This window comes from Colius striatus, chromosome 7 (genome assembly GCF_028858725.1).
Source record: "Colius striatus isolate bColStr4 chromosome 7, bColStr4.1.hap1, whole genome shotgun sequence".
Taxonomy (NCBI): Eukaryota; Metazoa; Chordata; class Aves; order Coliiformes; family Coliidae; genus Colius; species Colius striatus.
Window position 1 is genome coordinate 20,866,225 of NC_084765.1, and position 20,523 is coordinate 20,886,747.

The window sequence follows — 20,523 nt, forward strand, 5'->3', positions numbered from 1 at the left end:
GGCCCTCGCCTGCAGCCTAAGTGTCTCCAGATCCTTCATCAGAGCTTCATCCACGGGTGAACACCTCCCAGTGCCCAGCCTGGGGGCGCCGGGAGCACCGCATCCCCTGGAGTGCTGGCCTGCCCATGAGTGATGTGGGGAGTCAGTACGAGGGGCACCGGGGAGAGGATAGCATGGCGATACACGCTGAGTCGGCTAATTTGCCCATCCCCTCCTCACCAGCCGGTAAAAGCAGCTCCGGAGTGGGGATTTGGGAGGGGGATTAGCCGGGACAGCCATCTGCTGCCGGCCAATCGTCAGCAAGCCCAGGAAAGCCAATAATTACAAAATATACATATGGTTTCCCATCCCGTTGCTCCATCGCACGCAGCTGGGTGCTGTCCCCCAGGTGGAGTCCTCACAGAGCAGCACCCCGTCCGCCCCCCAGGGCTGAGCACCTCACGAGCACTCAACCCGGGCTCCTGGTGGAGCTCAACCGGGCCCCTTTTTGGGAAGTACCGTGAGCAGATCCAACCCCACAGCTGAGGGGCTGCAGGCAGGCAGTGGGGTGGGGTGAAGGAGCAAATGTTAAAGCCCGTGGCGAGGTCGTGACTCAGCTTGGTGACAGACGCTGGGGCAGATGCCGCAAGATTACCCAGCCTAAAACCTCAGGATCTGCCCCCCTTCCCCCCCAGCAGGCAGAGAGCATTTAATTACTAATTTACTAATTACCCAAAGATGCCGGCGATGGCCTTGAAACCAGCAGCTGGGAGCAGCCCCATGGCTCTAGCCACCCTAATCCCACCAGTGGTGGGGAACTGGCAGATGCACCCTGGCCAGGGGACAGCCTGGCTAGGTGCACCGGGTCACCCAGCGAGGCACTGTTATTCCCCTGGTGACAGCACCAGGAGGTGGGAGTGGGGGGGAACAAGGGGGACAAGGAGGAGATTGTGGGAACAGGGAGGAGACAAGAGGGACCAAGAGGAGATGATGGGGGCCAGGGGGAAAAAAAGAAAAGGTCAGGAGGGGATGGTGAGGACAAGAAGGAGATTGTGGGGACCAGAAAGGGATAATGGAGACCAGGAGGAGTTGATGGGGACCAAGCGGTGCTGATGTGGACCAAGAGCAGACAGCAAGAATCAGGAGGCAGTGACGGGGACCAGGAGATGATGGAGACCAAGATGGAATGATTTAGAACTAGAAGGAGGTGATGGGGACAAGGATGATTGGGAATCAGGAGGGAATGAAGGGGACAAAAAGATGGTGCTGACCAGGAAGAGATAGTGGGGACCAGGAGAGGACAACGGGGATCAGGAAGGGATGACGGGAACCAGGAGGAAGTGAGAAGGACTCCGAAGGGATGGTGAGGATCAGAATGAGACAGTGGGAACCTAGATGTTTTGATGGTGACCCGGAGAAAATGATGAATGGTGGAGAGCACAAGGTAATGGCAGGGACCAGAAGGGGATGATGGAGATCAGGACAGGACAATAGAGACAATAGGGACGATGGGGAGCAGAAAGGTGTGACGGGGATCAAGAGGGGGCAGTAGGATGCAATAGGGATGGTTTAGGCTAGAGAAGACTGGGATGGGATAATGGGGACCAGGAGGAGATCATTACAGGACTTGGAGAGGACAGTGGGAATAGAAGGTGGCAATCATGGCAGAGAGAGGCCAAGGGAACCTAGAGGGATGATTAGGACCAGAAGATGATGATGGAGGCCAGGAAGGGATGGTGGAGGCCAGAAGACCCGGAGGGGACAGCAGGCCACAGAAGGGAGGGTGAGATCAGAGGATACTTCAGGACATGTCAATAGGGACCAAGAGAGGATAGTGAGGATCAGGAGGGGACAAGAGCAGAAGAAGACACAAAGGTCTGGGATGGTACAAGACAGCTGTGGAGACAGGAGGTGCTGGGAAGGGTTAATGTAGTCTGCTCAGTGCTGAGCCATGTCCAGGCTCAGGTTTCAGCTGGAATTAGCTCTCATTTATTGGAGGCTCTGTGACAAATGATGCCATGGAGGTTGCCTGATGACAGCAGGTGACAGCTCCCACCTTACCCAGCCCAAGCCCTGCCAGGGCTTTCACCGACCCCCTAGCACAAGGATTAAAGTTTAATGTGGCTCTGGAGCTGACCCTGGGCACACATCACCATGAGGACACGGGTCTGGTGACCGTCCCTTGACATCATGGCCACAGGGCAGGTTCATGAATCCTTTGGTATTACCAAGGGGTCTGTTGGTGAAATCCTGCAGCAGATTGAGATTTTGCCCTGGGGCTGGCCCCGTGAGATGGGCTCAGTGCCATGGTGAGGCCGGTTTGTGTGGTCTGGGCACATTCCCGGGCACCGGTGGAGCCACATGCAGGTGCCAAGAGCCATCGCAGGGCTGGTGGGGGGGTTGAGGTCCTGCCCTGCAGCCACCTTTGGAGCAGCAGCTTCTTGGGAACTACAGTGGAGTGAGAGGACCTCAGAGACCAAGGTGAGGGAGTAGGGCATGGCTGTAGTGCCAGGGCTGGTGTGGTGCCTGAGGCTGCAGCTTGGGTTTCGGCAGGGCGATGTGGCACCACAGCCATTTGGGGACAGAGAGTTCCTCAGGTGAGGCTGGGCACAGGGCCACATCCCCAGTCTCTGGATGTCATGTTTTCTCCTTGCAGATGAACCTCCTCACCCAGGTAAAGGGGTACCAGCGGGGAAGGCACCCACACCCAGGCATTCCTACCCCTCCACTGTGTCATCTGGTACCCACAGACCCCACAGCTGGGACCTGTCCAGTGTTGAGTCTGGGGGGAAGAGGCGTAGGGGGTCCTAGGGGACTGCTCTGGGCTGGGAATGGGTGCTAGTGGGACACATGCTGTCAAGGGTGGGTGACAGCAGGAGTGGCAACAGCAGGGAGTGGGTCCCAGGCTTGCTCTGCCCCCTCTCCCCACAGGTGAGCAGCCTAGTGCAGACCCTGCGAGCCCCGGATGGGCTGCTTCTCCAGGCCCGGCGCTGGCTGAGCTCCTGGGTGCAACAGGTTTGGAATGCTGGCATGGGGACCCTGGCCAGGGGTTCGTGCAAGGGGCTAGCAGCAGCCCAGGCAGGGACTGAGCTGTGACACTGGTGCCCTGGGTCCCATCCCAGCATCACTAGGACTGATGCTGGGCATTTGTCGTTCCAGGTGAGCAGCTCCAGGCAGGTAAGTGCTTGTGTCCCATTCCTCACATCCCCAGTCTCACCACTGGCACAGTGAGGCCAAATCCTGCATGCCCTGCCTTTTCCTCAGCACCTATGGGTGCTCAGCATCTAGAGGAAGTGGCCCCTTCTCAGAGGGTTTCCCTATCCATGGAAACCCGAGTGGCACCCAAGCCACAGGGGATGGGAGATGAGCCAGCTGGTTGCTGATGCTGCTGGTGCCCCTGTGGTACCAGTGGCTCTGAAACAGATGGCTCCCCAGGCGGTGGCTGGGGTGGCAAGCACAGTGGCGTTCTTCCTCTGCGAGGGACTGCTGGGCCAGCACTTTGACATGGTCCCTGACGGGGTTGCCGAGCCCCAGCCTGGGGACCTCTTCCTCTTTCCACTGGCCTCAGGAGGCCCTGGCTGGTGGGGTGCCCATGCTGGCATCTACTGTGGTGATGGGGAGATCATCCACCTGGAAGGTGAGCCCCAGAAGGTGGTCGTGGCATGAGGATGTCCCCATGGAAGGAACGTAGGGCACAGCTTCCCCTCTATCCCGCAGGAAGCTCGGGGATGTCCCCATCAGGGGTCGTGGCCAAGCACAGCAAGAGCCACCTCCTGCGGACTCGTGGCCCGGCCAAGGTGTTGCGGAGGAAGGACGGGCTGGACCTGGCCATGCTGCAGTGCCGAGTTCGGGCAGCCATGGACCAGGCCGTGGAGTACGATGCTGTCACCTGCAACTGCGTCCACTTTGCCCTCACCCTGCTGGGGCTGGGCCAGCTCACCGGCACCATGGTGGGTGCCACTGGCATGGGTGCCACCGCCTCAGGGCATCCCAGTGCCAGCTCCAGCCTGGCATCACCACAGCCCATCTTCCCTCCCAGGAGTCCCCAGCACTGCAGTGATGAAGGCAGTAATGTGCTCCGGGGAAACACGGAGCTGGAGCATCTTTCCCCGGGAGACCGGCGCTGTGCCGGCAACTTTGGTGTCCCTCTCCCACAGCAATAAATGGTTGCATAGAGGACCCACGTGAGACCTGTTCAATTTGAGTCGTTTTCACTTTTGCTTTCCTCTTCCCAGAAGCTCGTTTCCCAGAAGTTGCTGGTTGATGACCAGCAGTCACCCCCTCCTGTCTCAGGAAGTGGCCACCCTTTGTTCCCTGTGGCTTCCTGAGATAAAGAAATGACTCTTTCATTGACAGCATTTAATTTTGAGCATCAAAATAAATATTCCCTATGCTGCTGGGTTTCAAACTGGCCAAACAGCCAGATCAGGTCTGGTTGGAGGACAGGCACCAGTGGTGTATCCCAGAGTCAGTGCTGGGTCCGGTCACAGTCAATATCTTCGTTACTGGTCCAGTTGATGAGGCAGAGCGTAATCTCAGTGAGTTTACTGCTGTCACCAAACCAGGGACAGTAGTTGATGTGCCAGAGGGTTGTGCTGGCACCCAGAGGGACCTGGACAGGCAGGAGAAATGGGCCTCAAATGGGCCTCATCAAGTTCAACACAGAGAAGATATAAAGTCCTGCCCCTGGAGAGGAACAAGCTCAGGCACTAGGACATGGCAGGGGGGTGACCAGCTGGAAAACAGCTTGGCAGAAAAGGCCCTGGGATTCTTGAGGGATATCAAGATGACCATTAATCATCATTGCGCCCTTGGGACAGAGTGAGGGCCAATAGCATCCTGGGCTGCATTAGGTGTGTTGCCAGCACATTGTTATCCTTGTTCTCTGCTCAGTGCTGGTGAGGCCACTCCTGGAGCGCTGGGTCCTGCTCCGGGCTTTCTTTTGGGGACCATCAAGGTACGAAAGACCACAATTAGACTCAAGTACTGCAGGCTTGAGAACTGCCAAAAAGCAGGGAGAGCTTAATTGCTGCTTATGGTCCAGGACAAAACAGAGCGGGCTACTTGGCTTGGGGAAGAAAATAGAAAATAATTTAATCCAGCACCAACTAAAGCACAACCATAAAGCCCCAAAATATAACAAAAAGAAAATACACAGAGTGGTACAATGATGAAGAGCACAATCAGCCCTTTAAGACCACCTTCTCCCCACTACTCCCCTCTTCCCAGGCTCAGAGTCCTGATCCCGGTGTCTTTTTCTCCTCTCCCGCTGAATGGCTCAGGGGGCAGGGAATGGGGGTTTCAGTCAGTCTATTCCTGATGGCTTCTGCTGTTTGTCTCAGGGCAGATGGGCTCCTCACTGGTCCACCCTGCTCCAACGTGGGGTACCTCACACACCTGGCAGCCCTGCATGGGGCCGCTCTGACGTGTGTTCATCCCAAAGGCTGCAGCTCCTCTGTGCCTCTCGTGTGGGGCTGCTCTGGGGCCCGCAGGCTCCAGCACGGCCTGTGCCATGGCCACCTCCTCACACAGTCTCTTGCCCATCCGGGCTCACTCACACGGAGCTGCTGGTGGCTCTCAGCCCTGCCATGGTTCTGCATGGGTTGCAGGGGTACAGCCTGTGTTCTCACCATGGCTTGCAGAGGGGTCTCTGGTCTATTGCTTCTCCTTCCTTCCTGACGGTGGGGTCTGTGTGGTTGCCTCCATCTGGTATCACTCTTACACCTCCTCCCAAGCACTTCAAATTCCCGTCCCTAAATAGCGATGGCAGAGGCGCCAGATTGGCCCAGCCGGGCTGGAGGTGGGTCTGAACCCAAGAGCTGGGGAAAAGTTCAAGAACTCTTTACTGTGCCTGCACTGCAGCCCCCTCCCCCTGTTACCAAACAAAAGTGGCTCCTCGCTAAACAATAACAAAAGTAGAAGGAAGTAAAGTCAAGAAGTGGATGCATGACCAGGATGGGATTGGAGGAAGGTCTCTTGGGAGTGAGTGGGAAGTTGTTGGACAGCAGGAACTTTTGGAGATGTCCTGTAGCTCCTCTGACTCATGGGAATTTCTAGGATCTTCCACCTCCTCTGTTCCCAAACATTTAGAGTAAAATTAGTAAATTAATATCAGTAGAAAAAGTTTTCTGTGACTTGTACTTGCTCTTGACTTTGTTTCTCAGCCTTCCTCCTCCTCTCACGCATCAGGAAGGATGTGACGCCTGCTGACCCATCCATCCTTACATTTCCAGCAGCCCTCGGTGAGGGTGCCTGCACTCCAGGTCTGTCACCAGCTGCATCCCGGAGAAAACAATGGCAAGTTGCAGGAGTAGCCAAATAAGAATGCTCTTATGTCCGTGCCCCTTCACAGGCAACTGCCCGTGCCACCATCACAACTGGTCAGGGAGGGAGGTAGTGAACAGGGCTTGTCCCAGGATGTCTCCATTTTGGAGAAGCTGGGATGGACAGGAGACTTGTGCCCAAGCCAAGCCCTTGCATCTGGTAGGAGCCACCAAGGGCAGGGTGTGATGGCAGGGCAGTACGCTGTCCTCCGCGCAAGGGCAAGACAGCACAGTGCTGATGCCTCGTTTCTGTTCCTCTCTCCTTGCACATCTCGAGCAGCATTGTAAGGAGGAGCTTAGTGAGACCTCCACCAGCAGTGTGGGGGACTCGGTGGGTCCTTGGGGGCTGGTGGGGCTGGTTCTGCTGCCTCCTCACTTTCCCTCCTCGGCATGGTTGGCAGAGGCAGTATGAGATACTGTGTCCTGCTACTCAAGAGCATCCCTGGGCATGGGAAGGTATTTAAGAGGGTGACAAGCAGTGACTTAGAGCTTGGGGACATTGTGCCATTGTGTCATAGACAACAGCCATGACAACATGTGCAGCTTGATTTTCAAACACGTAGCTGTTTACTTTGGGGATGGAGAGGTCATACACTTCCAGAGTAAGCACCCAGCCCCCTACTCCCCTTTGGGATGAGGTCGTGGCTGAAAGGCAGCTGGTGCCACGGTGGAATGAGCTGTTCTCTGTTTTCCAGATACAAGCATTTGCAACAACACCAGTCACATCAGCAAGGAAGGCTTAAATGCCATGATAGGGGTGAGGGGGAAATACTTTGTTTACAGGAAGATTGATGGGATCAACAAAGATGACTTCAGATGAAAAGTCACGGAGGTGGTGAAAGGCAAAGCCGAGTATAGCCTCTACACAAATAACTGCATCCACTTTGCCCTCTACCTCCTGGGCTTGGCAGAATTCTACATAGAGCTAGTGAGCACGAGGGTAGGTGTCATGGCCACGGTGGAACATCATCTGCACCCACAGCCCATCTGCTTACGTCCTGACCTGATCACTCCCTGGGGCTGGCCCATGGGTGGTGGAGAGAGTGATGTGGAGTGAATATAGACAGCTTTCTCTTGCAGGTGGGAAACCCAGAGAACGATGGCAGCAGCAGCAGTGAGACCGTGAGTATCCTCAGTGTCAGCCCTCCCCAGGAGGGCTGTGGGGTCGCCAAAGAGGATTAGCGTCTCCAGGAGGGGTGGGGTCCCTGGGAGGGATGCAAGATCCCCAAGAGGACTGTGGTCTTCAAGACAGCTGAGGTCCCCTAAAGAGCTGGAGGTCTCCAAGGGCATAGGGTCCCCAGGAGGGGGATGGTGGGGTCCCAAGGAGGGCTGGGTCTGAGAGAGGCTGGAGTCTCCAAAGAGGGGTGGGGTGCAAAGGGGGTTGGAGCTTCACAGGAGGACTATAGGCTACCAGGAATGGGTGCGTTCCCATGAGGATTGTGGGGTTCCCAGGCAGATTGTGGGGTCCCCGGGAGGGCTCTGGGGTCAAGGAGAGGGATGAGTCCCAGTAGGACTGGGATCTCCCAAGAGGGATTGGTTCTCCTGGGAGGACTGTGGGGTCCCAGGAGGGTAGAGTTCTAGGAGAGCTATGGGATCTCCAGGGAGGCCTGAGACCAATGCAGGGCTGGGATACCAGGGCTGGGGTCTCCAAAAGGGGCTGTGAATCCCAGGAAAACTGGGGGCTGGGATGGTTGGGGTCCCCAAAAGGGGCTGGGTTCCCTGGGAGGGCTGGCAGGGGACTCAGCTGCGTGGGGAGGGAAGGGGAGTGCAGGGGATCAGGGCTCCATCCTCCCATTTCTGGGCCACCTGTAGCCCACTTATTCTGTCACTGCAGAAGAACATAGTGTGAGTGGAGGCAGCCACCATGGCCGCCTGACCCTACAGAAAAGCCTCAGCTTCGCCTCATCCACCCTAATGCCTTACCCCTGGGAAGGAACTTTTATTTCGAAGGGGAGAGAATTGCTGGCTGGAGCTTAATTGCCGTGATCAATATGCAACACGTAACATACAGCATGTGATGCAGAACGGATTATGAATTATGTATAGCACAGTGTGATTTCTATCTATAGACACATATAATCCATGTAGTCTGTAATGTGATAGATCATAAAACCGGTAACACATGGTATAGAGTCTATAGTGTGTGGTGTATCGTATGCAGAATACAATATATAATGTATTACATATGAAATAAAATGTAATTGATTTGATCTGATCTGATGTAGTATAATGCAAACACGACATCTGGTTATAACGTATGCTCTATGTCATGTACACCACATACCACCTCCCAAACACCCGAACACTGCTGTTACCCGCGATTGCGCCCGTTTCTACTGCTGACCCAAACCTGTGTGGGAGGGGGCACGGGGTGCAGGGGTGGGGATCCTTTTTGGGCATGCAAATTCCCCCCTTCCCACCTTTAGGGAGGGGAGGAGCCGCCGGGAGCGGAGCATCCCCGGCGCGGGGGGCGGACCCGTCCCCGCAGCCGCTGACATCAGCCCGGCCCCCCCGCCCGCATCCCGCCGCATCCCGCGCCATGGCGGCCAGCCCGGCCTACGGCGAGGAGAAGGGGGGCACGTCCAGCCTGGGCGAGCCCGAGTACGGCCACGACCCCGCCAGCGGCGGCATCTTCTCCGCCGACTACAAGAGGTGGGGACGGGAGACGGCGAGGGGAAGGACAGGGGACAGCGCGGGGCGGGGAGCGGGGGCCGGCGGCCGGGCCGGGCCTTGGCTGCCCCGGGGACGCCGTACGTGCCCGCGGGCCCGGGCCCGGGTGGGGACAGAGGTGGCGATGGCATGGACGCGGTCACGCCGCCGCCAGTGCGGGTTGCAGAGGCCGGGGAGGGGTTTGGGGGAAAACGGCAGCGGTTTGGAGACGGCAGGGACGCGCACGGCCGCCCCCTGCGCTGCTGGGGATACCCCGGGCACGCCTCCGGGCCATGGCAGCCGCCCCGCACCACCGAGCTGCCCAGCTGCGAAATGTCACCCGTGAGTGGGGCAGGCTGCTGGGGGCGGGGCAGGGACCCGGAGGAAGGGAAGGCGTCCCCACAGCTGTGGTGACATGAGGATCCCTGTCCCCATCCCCCCACTCCCCAGTACTGCCCTGTGTCCCCCATTCCGGATGCGTCCCTCGTCCCCGGACTCCCCGCTAATGCCGCCACAGTGCCCACCGGTCTGGCAGTGGCACTGGCAGTGTCCTCCCAGCCCTGATGTGGACTGTGTCCCCCACTCTGGCAGTGTCTCCCCTCTCTGATCCTCTGGCAGTGCCCCCCATTCTGGCAGTGTCTCTGTCTCACAGTGTGTCCCCCAGCACCAATCCCCTGGCAATCTCCCCCGCTCTGACAGTGTCCTTCTCTGCCCCAGTGCCCAGCACTGTACCCTCACCTGGCAGCATCACGCTCCCCAGCCCTGGCTGTGTCCCCCCAGTGTGACAGTGCCCCCCCAACCCTGATCCATCTGGCAGTGTGTGTCCCCCCCCCCCCATCCTGAGAGTGTCCCCGATCTGGCAGTGATACCCCAGTCCTGAACCACTGACAGTGTCCCTGAGGCTGGACCTGTCCACTCATCCCTGATCCCCTGGCAGCGTCCCCATCTCACAGTGTCTCCCTGCTTCCTTGAGCCCCTGGCACTGTCCCCTGGTTTGTCCAAATCCTCCCATCCCCACTCTGGCAGTGTCCCTCAGCCTTGACCACCCTGGCTGTGTCTCCTAGCCTGGCAGTGTTCCTTTAGTGATCTGCCATCGCTGTCCCGCACTGTGTGTCCCCCCCATCCCTCACCCACTGGCAATGTCCTCATCACCAGGCCCCATGTCCTTGTGGCTGCATCAGATCTGTCACTGTGCCCATGATGCATGGGGCAAGAAAAATGCCCCCAGGTGTCATCCCATCACCCCAGTGCATGTCCCATCGTGACATAGGGTCCTTGGCCAGGACTGAGCCACTCAAAGGACCCAGGGAGGGAGCTCCCTGGGATGTGCCTAAGCCCCAGCTGCAGCACGGGTGTCACTTGGGGCGTGACACCCTTGGGTGGCCTCATCCAACGGGAAAGGCGTTGCAATTGCAGCTGCAACCCAACCCCAACTCCAGCATCAGGTTTCAGCTGGCAGTGAGAGGAGGAGGAGTGGGCCGTGCAGCCCTGCTGCTGTCCCCAGGGTCAAAGCCATGCTGTCCCTGCCACCGGTGCAGAAGCTGCTGCAGCAGCTATCGGCAGGGCCAGCTGGGCAGCCCAAACTGCCGGTGGGTGCTGATGCAGCCGAGGAGGTGACAAGCCCAGTGCTGGCCACTGAGGCCAAGCAACCTGCCTGCTACAGCGCCCTGCGAGCTGATGAGCTGCGGCCACTCACTAACCCTGAGCCTGCGGTGGCCACCGGCACTGGGCCACCACCACGGTAAGACCTCCCCAAGGAGCCCCCCGGGACCCTCTGATGATGGAGGCTGTGGCCAAGCATCATCCCATTGGGTGCCACTCCCCACTGCTGTAGGTGAATGTGGCCTCATAGGTCCCCCCACTTCAGTGGAGACAGATGTCCCCGCTTAGGAAAGTGGGCAGTAGTGACAACTTGTATTATAAAAGGCATTTCTGCAGCCCAGGGGGGACACCAGGGAACGGCTCTGTGTCAGGGCACAGTGGCACATCCATGCCACCGTGCCCATGAGGGGACAAGGGATAGCCAAGGTGCGCTGGTGGCCAGGATGGAGATGGTGATGGGCGCCTGTCCCCTGGGAAGTGATGTGGAGACATCCTAGAGGGACAGCCACAGCCAGGCTGGGACAAGGTCCTTATCCCAGCACCTGGGATGGTGACAGAGCTGGATGCCAGTGGCAGTGCTGTGCCAGTCCCTCCGGCTCCTCTTTCACCTGACTGTAACCTGGCGCCTGTCCCCATAAATATTGCATGGTGAAGGGCTGAGTTGCCAGCCTGATGCAGGGCTGGGAGCAAAAAAATACACTAAAAATAGTTTAAAATGGTTAAAAAAAAACAAAACTGGGATTTTTTTGCCCCCGCACGGTGCAGGCATGATGACCTCAAGGAGATGCTTGATAGCAACAAGGATTCGCTCAAGCTGGAGGCCATGAAGAGGATCGTGGCGGTGGGTGTTGTTGACAGTGGCGGGGACTGCTGCCACTGCCTTGCCAAGCCCCAGTGCTCGATTCACACCCCTCCTTTTCCCCCTAGATGATCGCAAGGGGTAAAAATGCCTCTGATCTCTTCCCAGCTGTAGTGAAAAATGTTGCCTGCAAGAACATTGAGGTGAGGAAGGTATTAGGTGGCCCTGGTGGCACTGATGGGTGTCCCCAAGCACCTACGTCACAGGTGGGTTTTGGGGATGAGCTGAGTTTTGGGGTACTCTTGAGTTGGCCCCACCATCTTCACCCCCATAGGTGAAGAAGCTGGTGTATGTCTACCTGGTGCGCTATGCAGAGGAGCAGCAGGATCTGGCCCTGCTCTCCATTTCCACCTTCCAGCGAGGTCTTAAGGTGGGCTGGTTTGGGGACCTGGGGGATGGGTTGGAGGAGCAGTGCTGCAGCCCTCCACATATTCCCCCAGGATCCCAACCAGCTAATCCGCGCCAGTGCTTTGCGGGTCCTCTCCAGCATCCGCGTGCCCATCATTGTGCCCATCATGATGTTGGCCATCAAGGAGGCTGCCTCAGACATGTCCCCGTACGTGCGCAAGACAGCTGCCCACGCCATCCCCAAGCTGTACAGGTAACTGGGGCTCAGCTGCTGAATTTTGGGGTAGCAACAAGGGTCCAGCACTGGGGTCTCAGCTGCTTGGCACAAGCAGGGACAGGCAGGGACTGAGGTGCGGAGTTGGTCTGGCCACACCTGCCCTGCTCTTCCCTCTCAGCCTTGACTCAGACCAGAAGGATCAGCTCATCGAAGTGATTGAGAAGCTGCTGGCAGACAAGACCACGGTAAGCCAGGCACTGCCTCTCCCTGCCCCTAAATCTAGGGACATCCCTCTCTCCATTGACCTGGTCTCCTTGTGGGAACGCAGATGTCCCCACCACATTGGTGTCCTCATGGGGAAGCAGCCATTCATGCAGAGTGGGCATCTTTGCAGTGATGCCACTGTCCTCACCGAGCCAGCATCCTCACACGGATGCAGCCATCCCCACTGATCCAGTGTCCTCACAGGGATGCCACTGTCTCTACTGAGCTGGCATTCCCAGAGGGATACAGCTATCCCTGCCAACCCAGCTTCACCTGGATGCCACCATGCCCACTAATCCAGCTTCCTCAAAGAGATGCTACCATCCCCACCAAAATAGCATCTTCACGGGGATGGCACCTTCCCCATCAAGCCAGCATCGTCATGAAGGTCACCCTGGGCTTTCCCTCCCCAGCTGGTGGCTGGCAGCGTGGTGATGGCGTTTGAGGAGGTCTGTCCAGAGCGTATCGACCTCATCCACAAGAACTACCGCAAGCTCTGCAACCTGCTTATCGATGTGGAGGAGTGGGGGCAGGTGGTCATCATCAACATGCTGACCCGCTATGCACGCACCCAGTTCCTCAGCCCCAACCAGAACGTGAGTGTGGGGGCCTTGGAGTGCCCTGGAAGCCCTTGGGGAGGTGAGGTGAAGGAGGGGATGCTGTTGAGGAGGTGCAAGGTATCCCACCTGTTGGTAGGAGTCCTTGCTGGAGGAGAGCACTGAAAAGGCTTTCTATGGCTCTGAGGAGGAGGACACCAAGGATGCCAAGGCAGAGGCAGCCTCGTTGGCCAAGCGCAAGCCCTATGTCATGGACCCCGACCACCGCTTGCTCCTGCGCAACACCAAGCCGCTGCTGCAGAGTCGCAATGCTGCGGTGAGCCCCCCACTCAGCCTTATCCATCCCCAGAGGCCACTGGTGGAGTCCATCATCCTGGGCTCGTGGTGTCCCCATCGGCCAAGGAGCCACCGGGGTGCTTGAGGGACACCCAGGGTTGGGTGTCTTCGGGGTAAGGCTTCCTCCGAGTGCTGCCAGGTGGGACTCTGGGGGATACAGCCACCCCCTGGCGTGTCCCTGTGCCCACTAGTTGACATGCAGCTGTGTCCCTGCAGGTGGTGATGGCTGTGGCACAGCTCTACTTCCATCTGGCACCCAAGGCAGAGGTTGGGGTCATCGCCAAGGCTCTGGTGCGGCTCCTGCGGAGTCACAGGTCTGCGACATCCACGCTGTAGTGGTCCCCTACCCCAGTGCCCCACGTGGTGGCACCCATGGGGAGCCCGAGGAGCCTGGGAGAGACTCCCCAAAAAGCCCATCATCACAGGGACGTCAGACTGGGACCAACTGCCAAAAAAGAGGGCTTTTTGTCCCGGCCCAGTCCAGACATGGGATGGCAGCGTTGTGGTGGCACCAGCTTGGTGCTGGGTCCTGCCCTGTCTTCACAGGGACTTGCTGGGAGGGCCCGGCCCCACCCCACTGATGATGGTCCCCTCTGTGTTCCCACAGTGAGGTGCAATATGTTGTGCTTCAGAACGTGGCCACCATGTCCATCAAACGGCGGGTGAGTCTCAGACTTGCTGTGGGAGAAGTTGGCCTTGTTCATTCTGGAGCAGAATGAGGGCTAGTCAGCAGGGTCACCGGGGCTAGCTGCCTGTGGGCACCCTCAGCAGGGAGGAGACAAGGATGTCACTAATACCACTGGCTCTGCACGCAGGGGATGTTTGAGCCCTACCTGAAGAGCTTCTACATTCGCTCCACGGATCCCACGCAGATCAAGATCCTCAAGGTGAGCAGGAAACAAATGGCAGAAGCCATCACGTGTCACTTTGGGCCCTCATAGCACTCCTCCCTGTGGAGCAGCTGTCTTCCATGCCCTGGGGACAGGAGGACAGCAAGGATCCCGTTCCCTGGCACCACGCCACTATGCTGCCCATCTCTTTCTCTTTCCCGCAGCTGGAGGTCCTCACCAACCTGGCCAATGAGACCAACATCTCTACTATTCTGCGAGAGTTCCAGGTATGCCACAGCCGTACTGAGGACACCAGGGTACCACCCTGGCAGAGCTCTGGGTGCCAAAACACTGCCATGGAGGGGCGGAGGAGAGCCCCCCCCCAGGAGGAGCAGTCTGAGGCTATGCTAACTCCATGGGTGCCTCCAAAGAGCCCCAGGGTGTGACCACCACATGGGCGGATGCCCAGCACTGGTATGTGGGTGATCAGTCATGTGTTCCCCCCGATGCTGGCACAGACCTACATCCGCAGCATGGACAAGGACTTTGTGGCAGCCACCATCCAAGCCATCGGGCGCTGTGCCACCAACATTGGGAAGGTGCGAGACACCTGCCTCAACGGCCTGGTCCAGCTCCTCTCCAACCGGGACGGTGAGTGCACGTGGTGGGGGTGAAGTGGGGGCTCCGTCACTCTTGGAGCAGAGCCCTGCTGAGGCCAGGTCTCTGCCTGCAGAGCTGGTGGTGGCTGAATCCGTGGTGGTCATTAAAAAGCTGCTGCAGATGCAGCCGGCCCAGCACAGCGAGATCATCAAGCACATGGCCAAGCTCACCGACAACATCCAGGTGAGTCAGGGTGTTGGGTGGCCCACAGGACAGGGAAGCGGCAGCGGTGCATCGTACCCAGGAGTGTCTTGCAGGTGCCGATGGCACGGGCCAGCATCCTGTGGCTCATCGGCGAGTACTGTGAGCACGTGCCCAAGATCGCACCCGACGTGCTGCGCAAGATGGCCAAGTCCTTCACCAATGAGGAGGACATTGTCAAGCTGCAGGTCATCAACCTGGCGGCTAAGCTCTACCTGACCAACTCCAAGCAGGTACCTGGGCTGTGATCCAATGGTGTGCCTCACCTTCCCCACTGGGGAGGGAAGAGGCTGTCCCTGAGCATGTCTTCCGGTGCAGAGCAAGCTGCTGACCCAGTATGTCCTCAACCTGGCCAAGTACGACCAGAATTACGACATCCGTGACCGGGCTCGCTTCATCCGCCAGCTCATCGTGCCCACTGAGAAGAGCGGGGCCCTCAACAAGTATGCCAAGAAGCTCTTCCTGGCCCAAAAACCTGCCCCCATCTTGGAGTCCTCCTTCAAAGGTACCCACCCATGCTCACAGGTCGTGGGGACGTAGGGCCAGCTGTCACCATGGTGCTGCATGGCAGTCCCCGAGCTGCTACCATCTCTCACTCCACTGTAGATCGGGACCACTTCCAGTTGGGTTCCCTGTCCCATCTGCTCAATGCCAAGGCTGTGGGATACCAGGAGCTGCCTGACTGGCCAGATGAGGCCCCTGACCCCTCTGTGAGGAACGTGGAGGTCCGTGGAGCAAGCCAGGGTGCTGGGGTGCATGGGGGCCAAGGCAGGGGCATCATCTTGAGGTCTTGGGAGAGCTCCAGAAGGTGGCTAGGTGCTTCTCAGCTGCCCCATGTCCCCTCTCTGGTGCCCATAGACCTACTTTGGGACAGGAGGGGGCATGGGCTTCTGTTTGGGACCCTCACCCATGGGTGGTGCACCCTGCTCCATCAACTCTGTGCCATCAGGTTCCTGAGTGGACCAAGTGCACCAGCCGGGAGAAGAGGAAGGAGAAAGTGGAGAAACCTTTCTACTCTGACTCAGAGGGCGAGTCAGGACCCACAGAGTCAGCGGACAGTGGTGAGGGCCTGGTGGTATGGCAGGGTGTGGGGCAGGGCCACCACTGTGACAGGGACAGGGAGGTGCCACCACGGTGAGTTGTGAGACAAGGGCATAGGGCAGGGGCTACTGTGGAGAGGCATCAGGCAAGTGCCACAACGGTGGGGCATCAGGCAGGGTTGGACATCCCGTCGTGGTGGGGACATGGCAGGGGACGTGGAGGGATGTGGTGGAGGGTTGTGGGGACACAGATACAGCGGGAAGATGTGGGGATGCCATGGGGTGCAGTGGAGTGGTGTAGGGATGCAATGTGAGAATGGAGGGATGTTGTGGGACACGGCAGAGAGGTGGGGGGAGTCTGTGGGGACATGGGAGATGCAGTGGGATGCAGCAAGGAGATGAGGGGACTGTGGGGCTGTGGAGAGACAGAGCAGCAGGACTAAGCCAATCCCTCTGCAGAGCCTGAGTCTGCCAGTGATGAGAGTGGCAGTGGCAGCAGCTCCAGCAGCTCCAGCTCCAGCAGCGATGAAGAGGAGGAGGAAGAGGAGGAGGAAGGCAGTGGGGAGCAGTTATTGGACAAGGAAGAGGAAGAGGAGAAGAGGCCAAAGAAGAAGGGGAAAGAAGGCTCCCGGAAGGCAGCCCCAAGGAGCTCGGGCAGGTACCACCTGGGAAGATGGGGTGCCCCTGGTTGAACCCCTGTCCCAGCCTCCCCTGAGCCAGGCTCTCCCCACAACCCCAGTGAGGATGAGGAGGAGGAGGACGAGGGGTCAAAGAAGGCCAAGAAGGAGAAGATATCACAGGAGAGGAAGAGCCATGCTGAGACCTCGTCAGAGGCTAGTGTCTCTGAGAGCAGCTCTTCAGAGTCTGACTCCGAGGCGGAGGCCAAGCAGAGGAAGGCGGTGAGGGCTGGCCTGGGCTGGGCTGGGGGTGGTGCAGGGACCCTGAGCCCTGCCATTCACATGTCCCATGTCTCTGCCCCTTTGCAGCCCCCCAGCAGCAGAGCTGGCCCCAAGGAGATCTCCCTGCTTGACTTGGATGACTGTGAGTCCTGAGGCATGTGGGATAGCCATTGTGGTGGTGCTGGGGAAACTGAGGCACGGGCAGCCACCCCGGTGGGCTCAAGGCACTGTGGGTCCACTGGGAGCTGCTGCGTTGGGACAGGGCCTGGTGGGGTGAACAGTCCTTGTCCCCAGAAGATGGGTGTTGGACAGCTGACTCTGCCAGTGGGGCTGTCCCCATTAGGGCTGTGCCCCTGGGGTTGTGCCATGGGCTTGTCCCCTTGCAGGTGTGCCACCAGGGCTGTCCCCGTGGAATTGTCCCCATGGGGCTATCCCCAAGGGGCTGTGGCTCTGTTAACCCTTTCCTCTGTCCCCATCCCACAGTCACCCCAACTCCTCCCCAGCCTGTCCCCTCCAGCAGCATTGTCTCTGCCAGCCTGGTGACTGACCTGGAGGGCCTCACGCTCACCGATGCCTCCCTGGCGCCCGCTGTAAGTGCTCCCCATGCCCTTCCCAGGGGTTCCCAAGACCTCTCTGCCTCCTGGCGGGGCCACAGGGAGCAGGTTGGCAGCCCATGTCAGGCCCTGGGTCCCTCACAGCTGCTGAGCCCGGCATTCGGCACCGTGAGGACCTACGAGCTGCTGCACCGCATGGCGGGCGAAGGGCTGTCGGTTGAGTACTGCTTCAGCCGTCAGCCCTTCCCAGGAGACCCCCACATGGTGGCTGTCCAGATCCAGATCTCCAACAACACTGACTCTGAGGTGAAGAGCCTGCGGGTCAGCGAGCCCAAGCCGCATTCTGGCATGCGGATCCAGGAGTTCCCAGAGATTGGTATGGGACAGCCTGGCACAGCCCGGCACGGCTGCCATGCTGCTAGGGGATGTGGGGACAGGGGGTGGCTGGTAGAGGGGACATGGGATGAGGTGGCAGCCTGGTGGTTTCAGAGTGCCTAGCACCTGGGGACACAGCCAGCGTGGTGATGGGCATCGACTTCTGCGACTCCACTCAGGCGGCCAACTTCCAGCTGTGGTGAGCACCTGGCGCTGGGAAGGGCAGACGGGTGCCCAGGGATGTGGGACAGTGGGGCAGGGCACAGGGGCTCCAAGGGAGGAGGAATGTCAGATGGGCACCAACATCCCTCCAAGAGACACAGAGCAGCGGGGAAAGGGGACAGCTGGACAGGACATAGGTTACTCCAGGGGATAGACAGACAAGGCATGGGGTGGCCTAGGGGACAGTGAGGCAGAGTCCATCCAGGGGATGAGGGACAGCAGGACAGGCACCAGGGTCCCTCTGGGGCATGGGCATGGGGTGGTTGGGGGACAGCAGGAAAGGCATTGGGCTCCCTGCCATAGACAAGAAGGTGTCAGAAGCCCCAGGTCCAGCCTGATGGATTCCCTCTATTCCCAAGGGCTTTTGTGGCTCAGTTTCCCTGGCAACCCTTGCCGAGGGTAGGGATAGTACACAGGACACAGTGGGGAGGACATTTTGAGCATGTGCTCCCCTGACCTACCTGTCTTCCCAGCACCCATACGCGCCACTTCTACGTCTCCATCCAGCCACCCGTAGGGGAGCTGATGGCCCCCGTCTTCATGAGTGAGAATGAGTTCAAGAAGGAGCAGGGTGAGTGCAGGACGGGGATGGGGACAGGCCAAAGGCCAGGGCACCCACTCATGGCCCATGACTCATGGGTACCCACTGCCCCAGCGCCAATGCTCACTTCCCATTTTGTCCCCTCTGCCGCCCTCATTGTCACCCTAGAGCACTTTGCGCAGCCAGGTGAGGGTAAGTAGCCACTCAGCAGGCCCCTAGACTAGATCTGCTCCCCATCTCCTGCTCCTGCAGACCCCTAGACTAGATCTGCTCACCACATCCCCCTCCTGCACCCCACAGCCTGCGGGTTGAGGTGACTGCCCTGGCACCAGGGTGGCCCCACTGGTTCTCCATGCAATGTGGAGGGTGTCCAGTGAGTGGAGGAGCCGGTCCCCAGGGTTGTGATTGCTGCCACTGGGAAGGGATGTTGAGATGAGCCTGAAAAGGATTGTAGAAGAAAGATTTTCCCAAATCCATCTCTGCAAGGCTGAAAGAGAGCAAACAGGGCAGCTAATTCAGGGTGTTATGGGAGATCTGGATGCAGGGAGCTGGTGACTGGAGGGGCTTGGTTTGAGGAGAGCAAAATGAGGCCCATCAGGGACATGGCCTCTGGGTACATGGCCAGAGACAGGCAAGTACCTCCTACTCCAGGGAAGCTGATGGGCATGAGTGAGATCACAGAGAAGCTGACACTGCCTGAGAAACGCTGGAGCGACCACGCCATCGTCCAGCAAGTGACCTCGGCTGCCAACGTGGGCCGCGTGCCCTGCGGTGCTGACAATGAATACAGGTAGCCAGACCCCCCACACTGGGACCAGGCAGGTCCTGTCACCTCTCTGGTCCCATCTGAATCACAGCAGGGACATTCAGGGCTTCCTTTAGGTCAAGGAGCCCGTATGAACCCACAGATGACGGTGGCTGTGAATTGCAGATGCTTCCTCAGTCCCCATCAGAGCATCCCAGGGGCTGAGAGGGTGACAGGGGGACAGCTCACACTAAAGCCCTATGTTTGCCATCGGGCAGGTTCGCAGCCAAGACAGTGACAAGTGGGAGCCTGGTGCTTATCACCCTGGAGCAACGGGAGGGTGCTGCAGCCCAGCTGACCATCAACAGCGAGAAGATGGTTATCGGCACCATGCTGGTGAAGGACATCATCCAGGCCCTGGCACAGTGATGGCTGGGCCCCACCGCACTCACAGACCTGCCCTTCTACACCCTCTGCCCCATACTGCTCACCTAAATGCTCCGTGCCCTGATTTCTGCTGGGTTATTCCCTGCCCTGATCTCCAGAGGGCTGGCAGGTAGCAACCCTGAGGCCAGCTTCACCACTGGGAGGAAGGAGCGGGACAGGATGGATGGAACGCAGGGCAATGTCCCGCCCAGAAGGGTGGCAATGGCTCCAGCCCCCAGCCCCTCGCCATTTTCTCCCAGTGTAACCTCTATTTATTTTGACCAGGATCTCCCAATAAAGCTCTTCTTGAACCTGCTCCCGTCCTCTCCTCTGGTGTATGCCCTGTGGCTGGATCACAGAATCACTGAATGGTGAGGGTTGGAAGAGACCTCTAGAGATCATCCAGTTCAACCCCCTGCTAAAGCAGCTGCACCTCTATCAGGTCACACAGGAACATGTCTAAGGTTTGGAAACCTCCAGAGAAGGAAGCTGCACAACCTCTGGGCAGCCTGTGCCAGGGGTCCCTCACCCTAACACCAAAGAAGTTTCTCCTCACGTTCAAGTGGAACTTTCTGTGTTCCAGCTTGTGCCCATTACCCCTTGTCCTGTCATTGGACAGAAAAAAAGACTGGCACCATCCTCTCAACATCTGCCCTTTAGATATTGTTAAGCATTGATAAGGTCCTCCTCAATCTTCTCTTCTCCAGGCTAAACAGCCCCAGGTCTCAGCCGTTTCTAGTCAGAGAGGTGCTCGAGTCTCTTAATGATCTTGGTAGCCCTCCCCTGGATTCTCTCAAGTTCTCTATCTCACTTAAACTGAGGAGCTCAGAACTGGACACAGTGCTCCAGATGTGGCCTTATCCAGACAGAGTAGAGGGAGAGGAGACCTACTGGCC

General features: G+C 58.5%; 1 protein-coding gene across 2 annotated transcripts; it reads left to right on the plus strand.

Annotated features, from left to right (window-relative positions):
* Window positions 1-8,817: 8,817 nt before the first annotated feature.
* AP3B2 (adaptor related protein complex 3 subunit beta 2) lies at window positions 8,818-19,943 on the plus strand. Of its 2 annotated transcripts, XM_061999730.1 has the most exons (27): window positions 8,818-8,954; window positions 11,319-11,394; window positions 11,481-11,555; window positions 11,687-11,782; window positions 11,853-12,013; window positions 12,156-12,222; window positions 12,655-12,837; window positions 12,938-13,114; window positions 13,351-13,448; window positions 13,742-13,796; window positions 13,950-14,021; window positions 14,189-14,251; window positions 14,483-14,615; window positions 14,698-14,807; window positions 14,882-15,058; window positions 15,144-15,330; window positions 15,432-15,550; window positions 15,775-15,886; window positions 16,325-16,523; window positions 16,605-16,764; window positions 16,852-16,906; window positions 17,248-17,354; window positions 17,463-17,694; window positions 17,808-17,892; window positions 18,389-18,486; window positions 19,108-19,246; window positions 19,480-19,943. In XM_061999730.1, the coding sequence occupies exons 1-27, from the start codon at window positions 8,842-8,844 to the stop codon at window positions 19,628-19,630; spliced, it is 3,300 nt and encodes a 1,099-aa protein (XP_061855714.1). In that variant the 5' UTR covers window positions 8,818-8,841; the 3' UTR covers window positions 19,631-19,943. The 2 variants fall into 2 exon arrangements, with proteins under 2 accessions (XP_061855714.1, XP_061855715.1); XM_061999731.1 differs by lacking the exons at window positions 18,389-18,486; window positions 19,480-19,943 and having other exon boundaries at window positions 19,108-19,214.
* The last annotated feature ends 580 nt before the right edge of the window (window positions 19,944-20,523 follow it).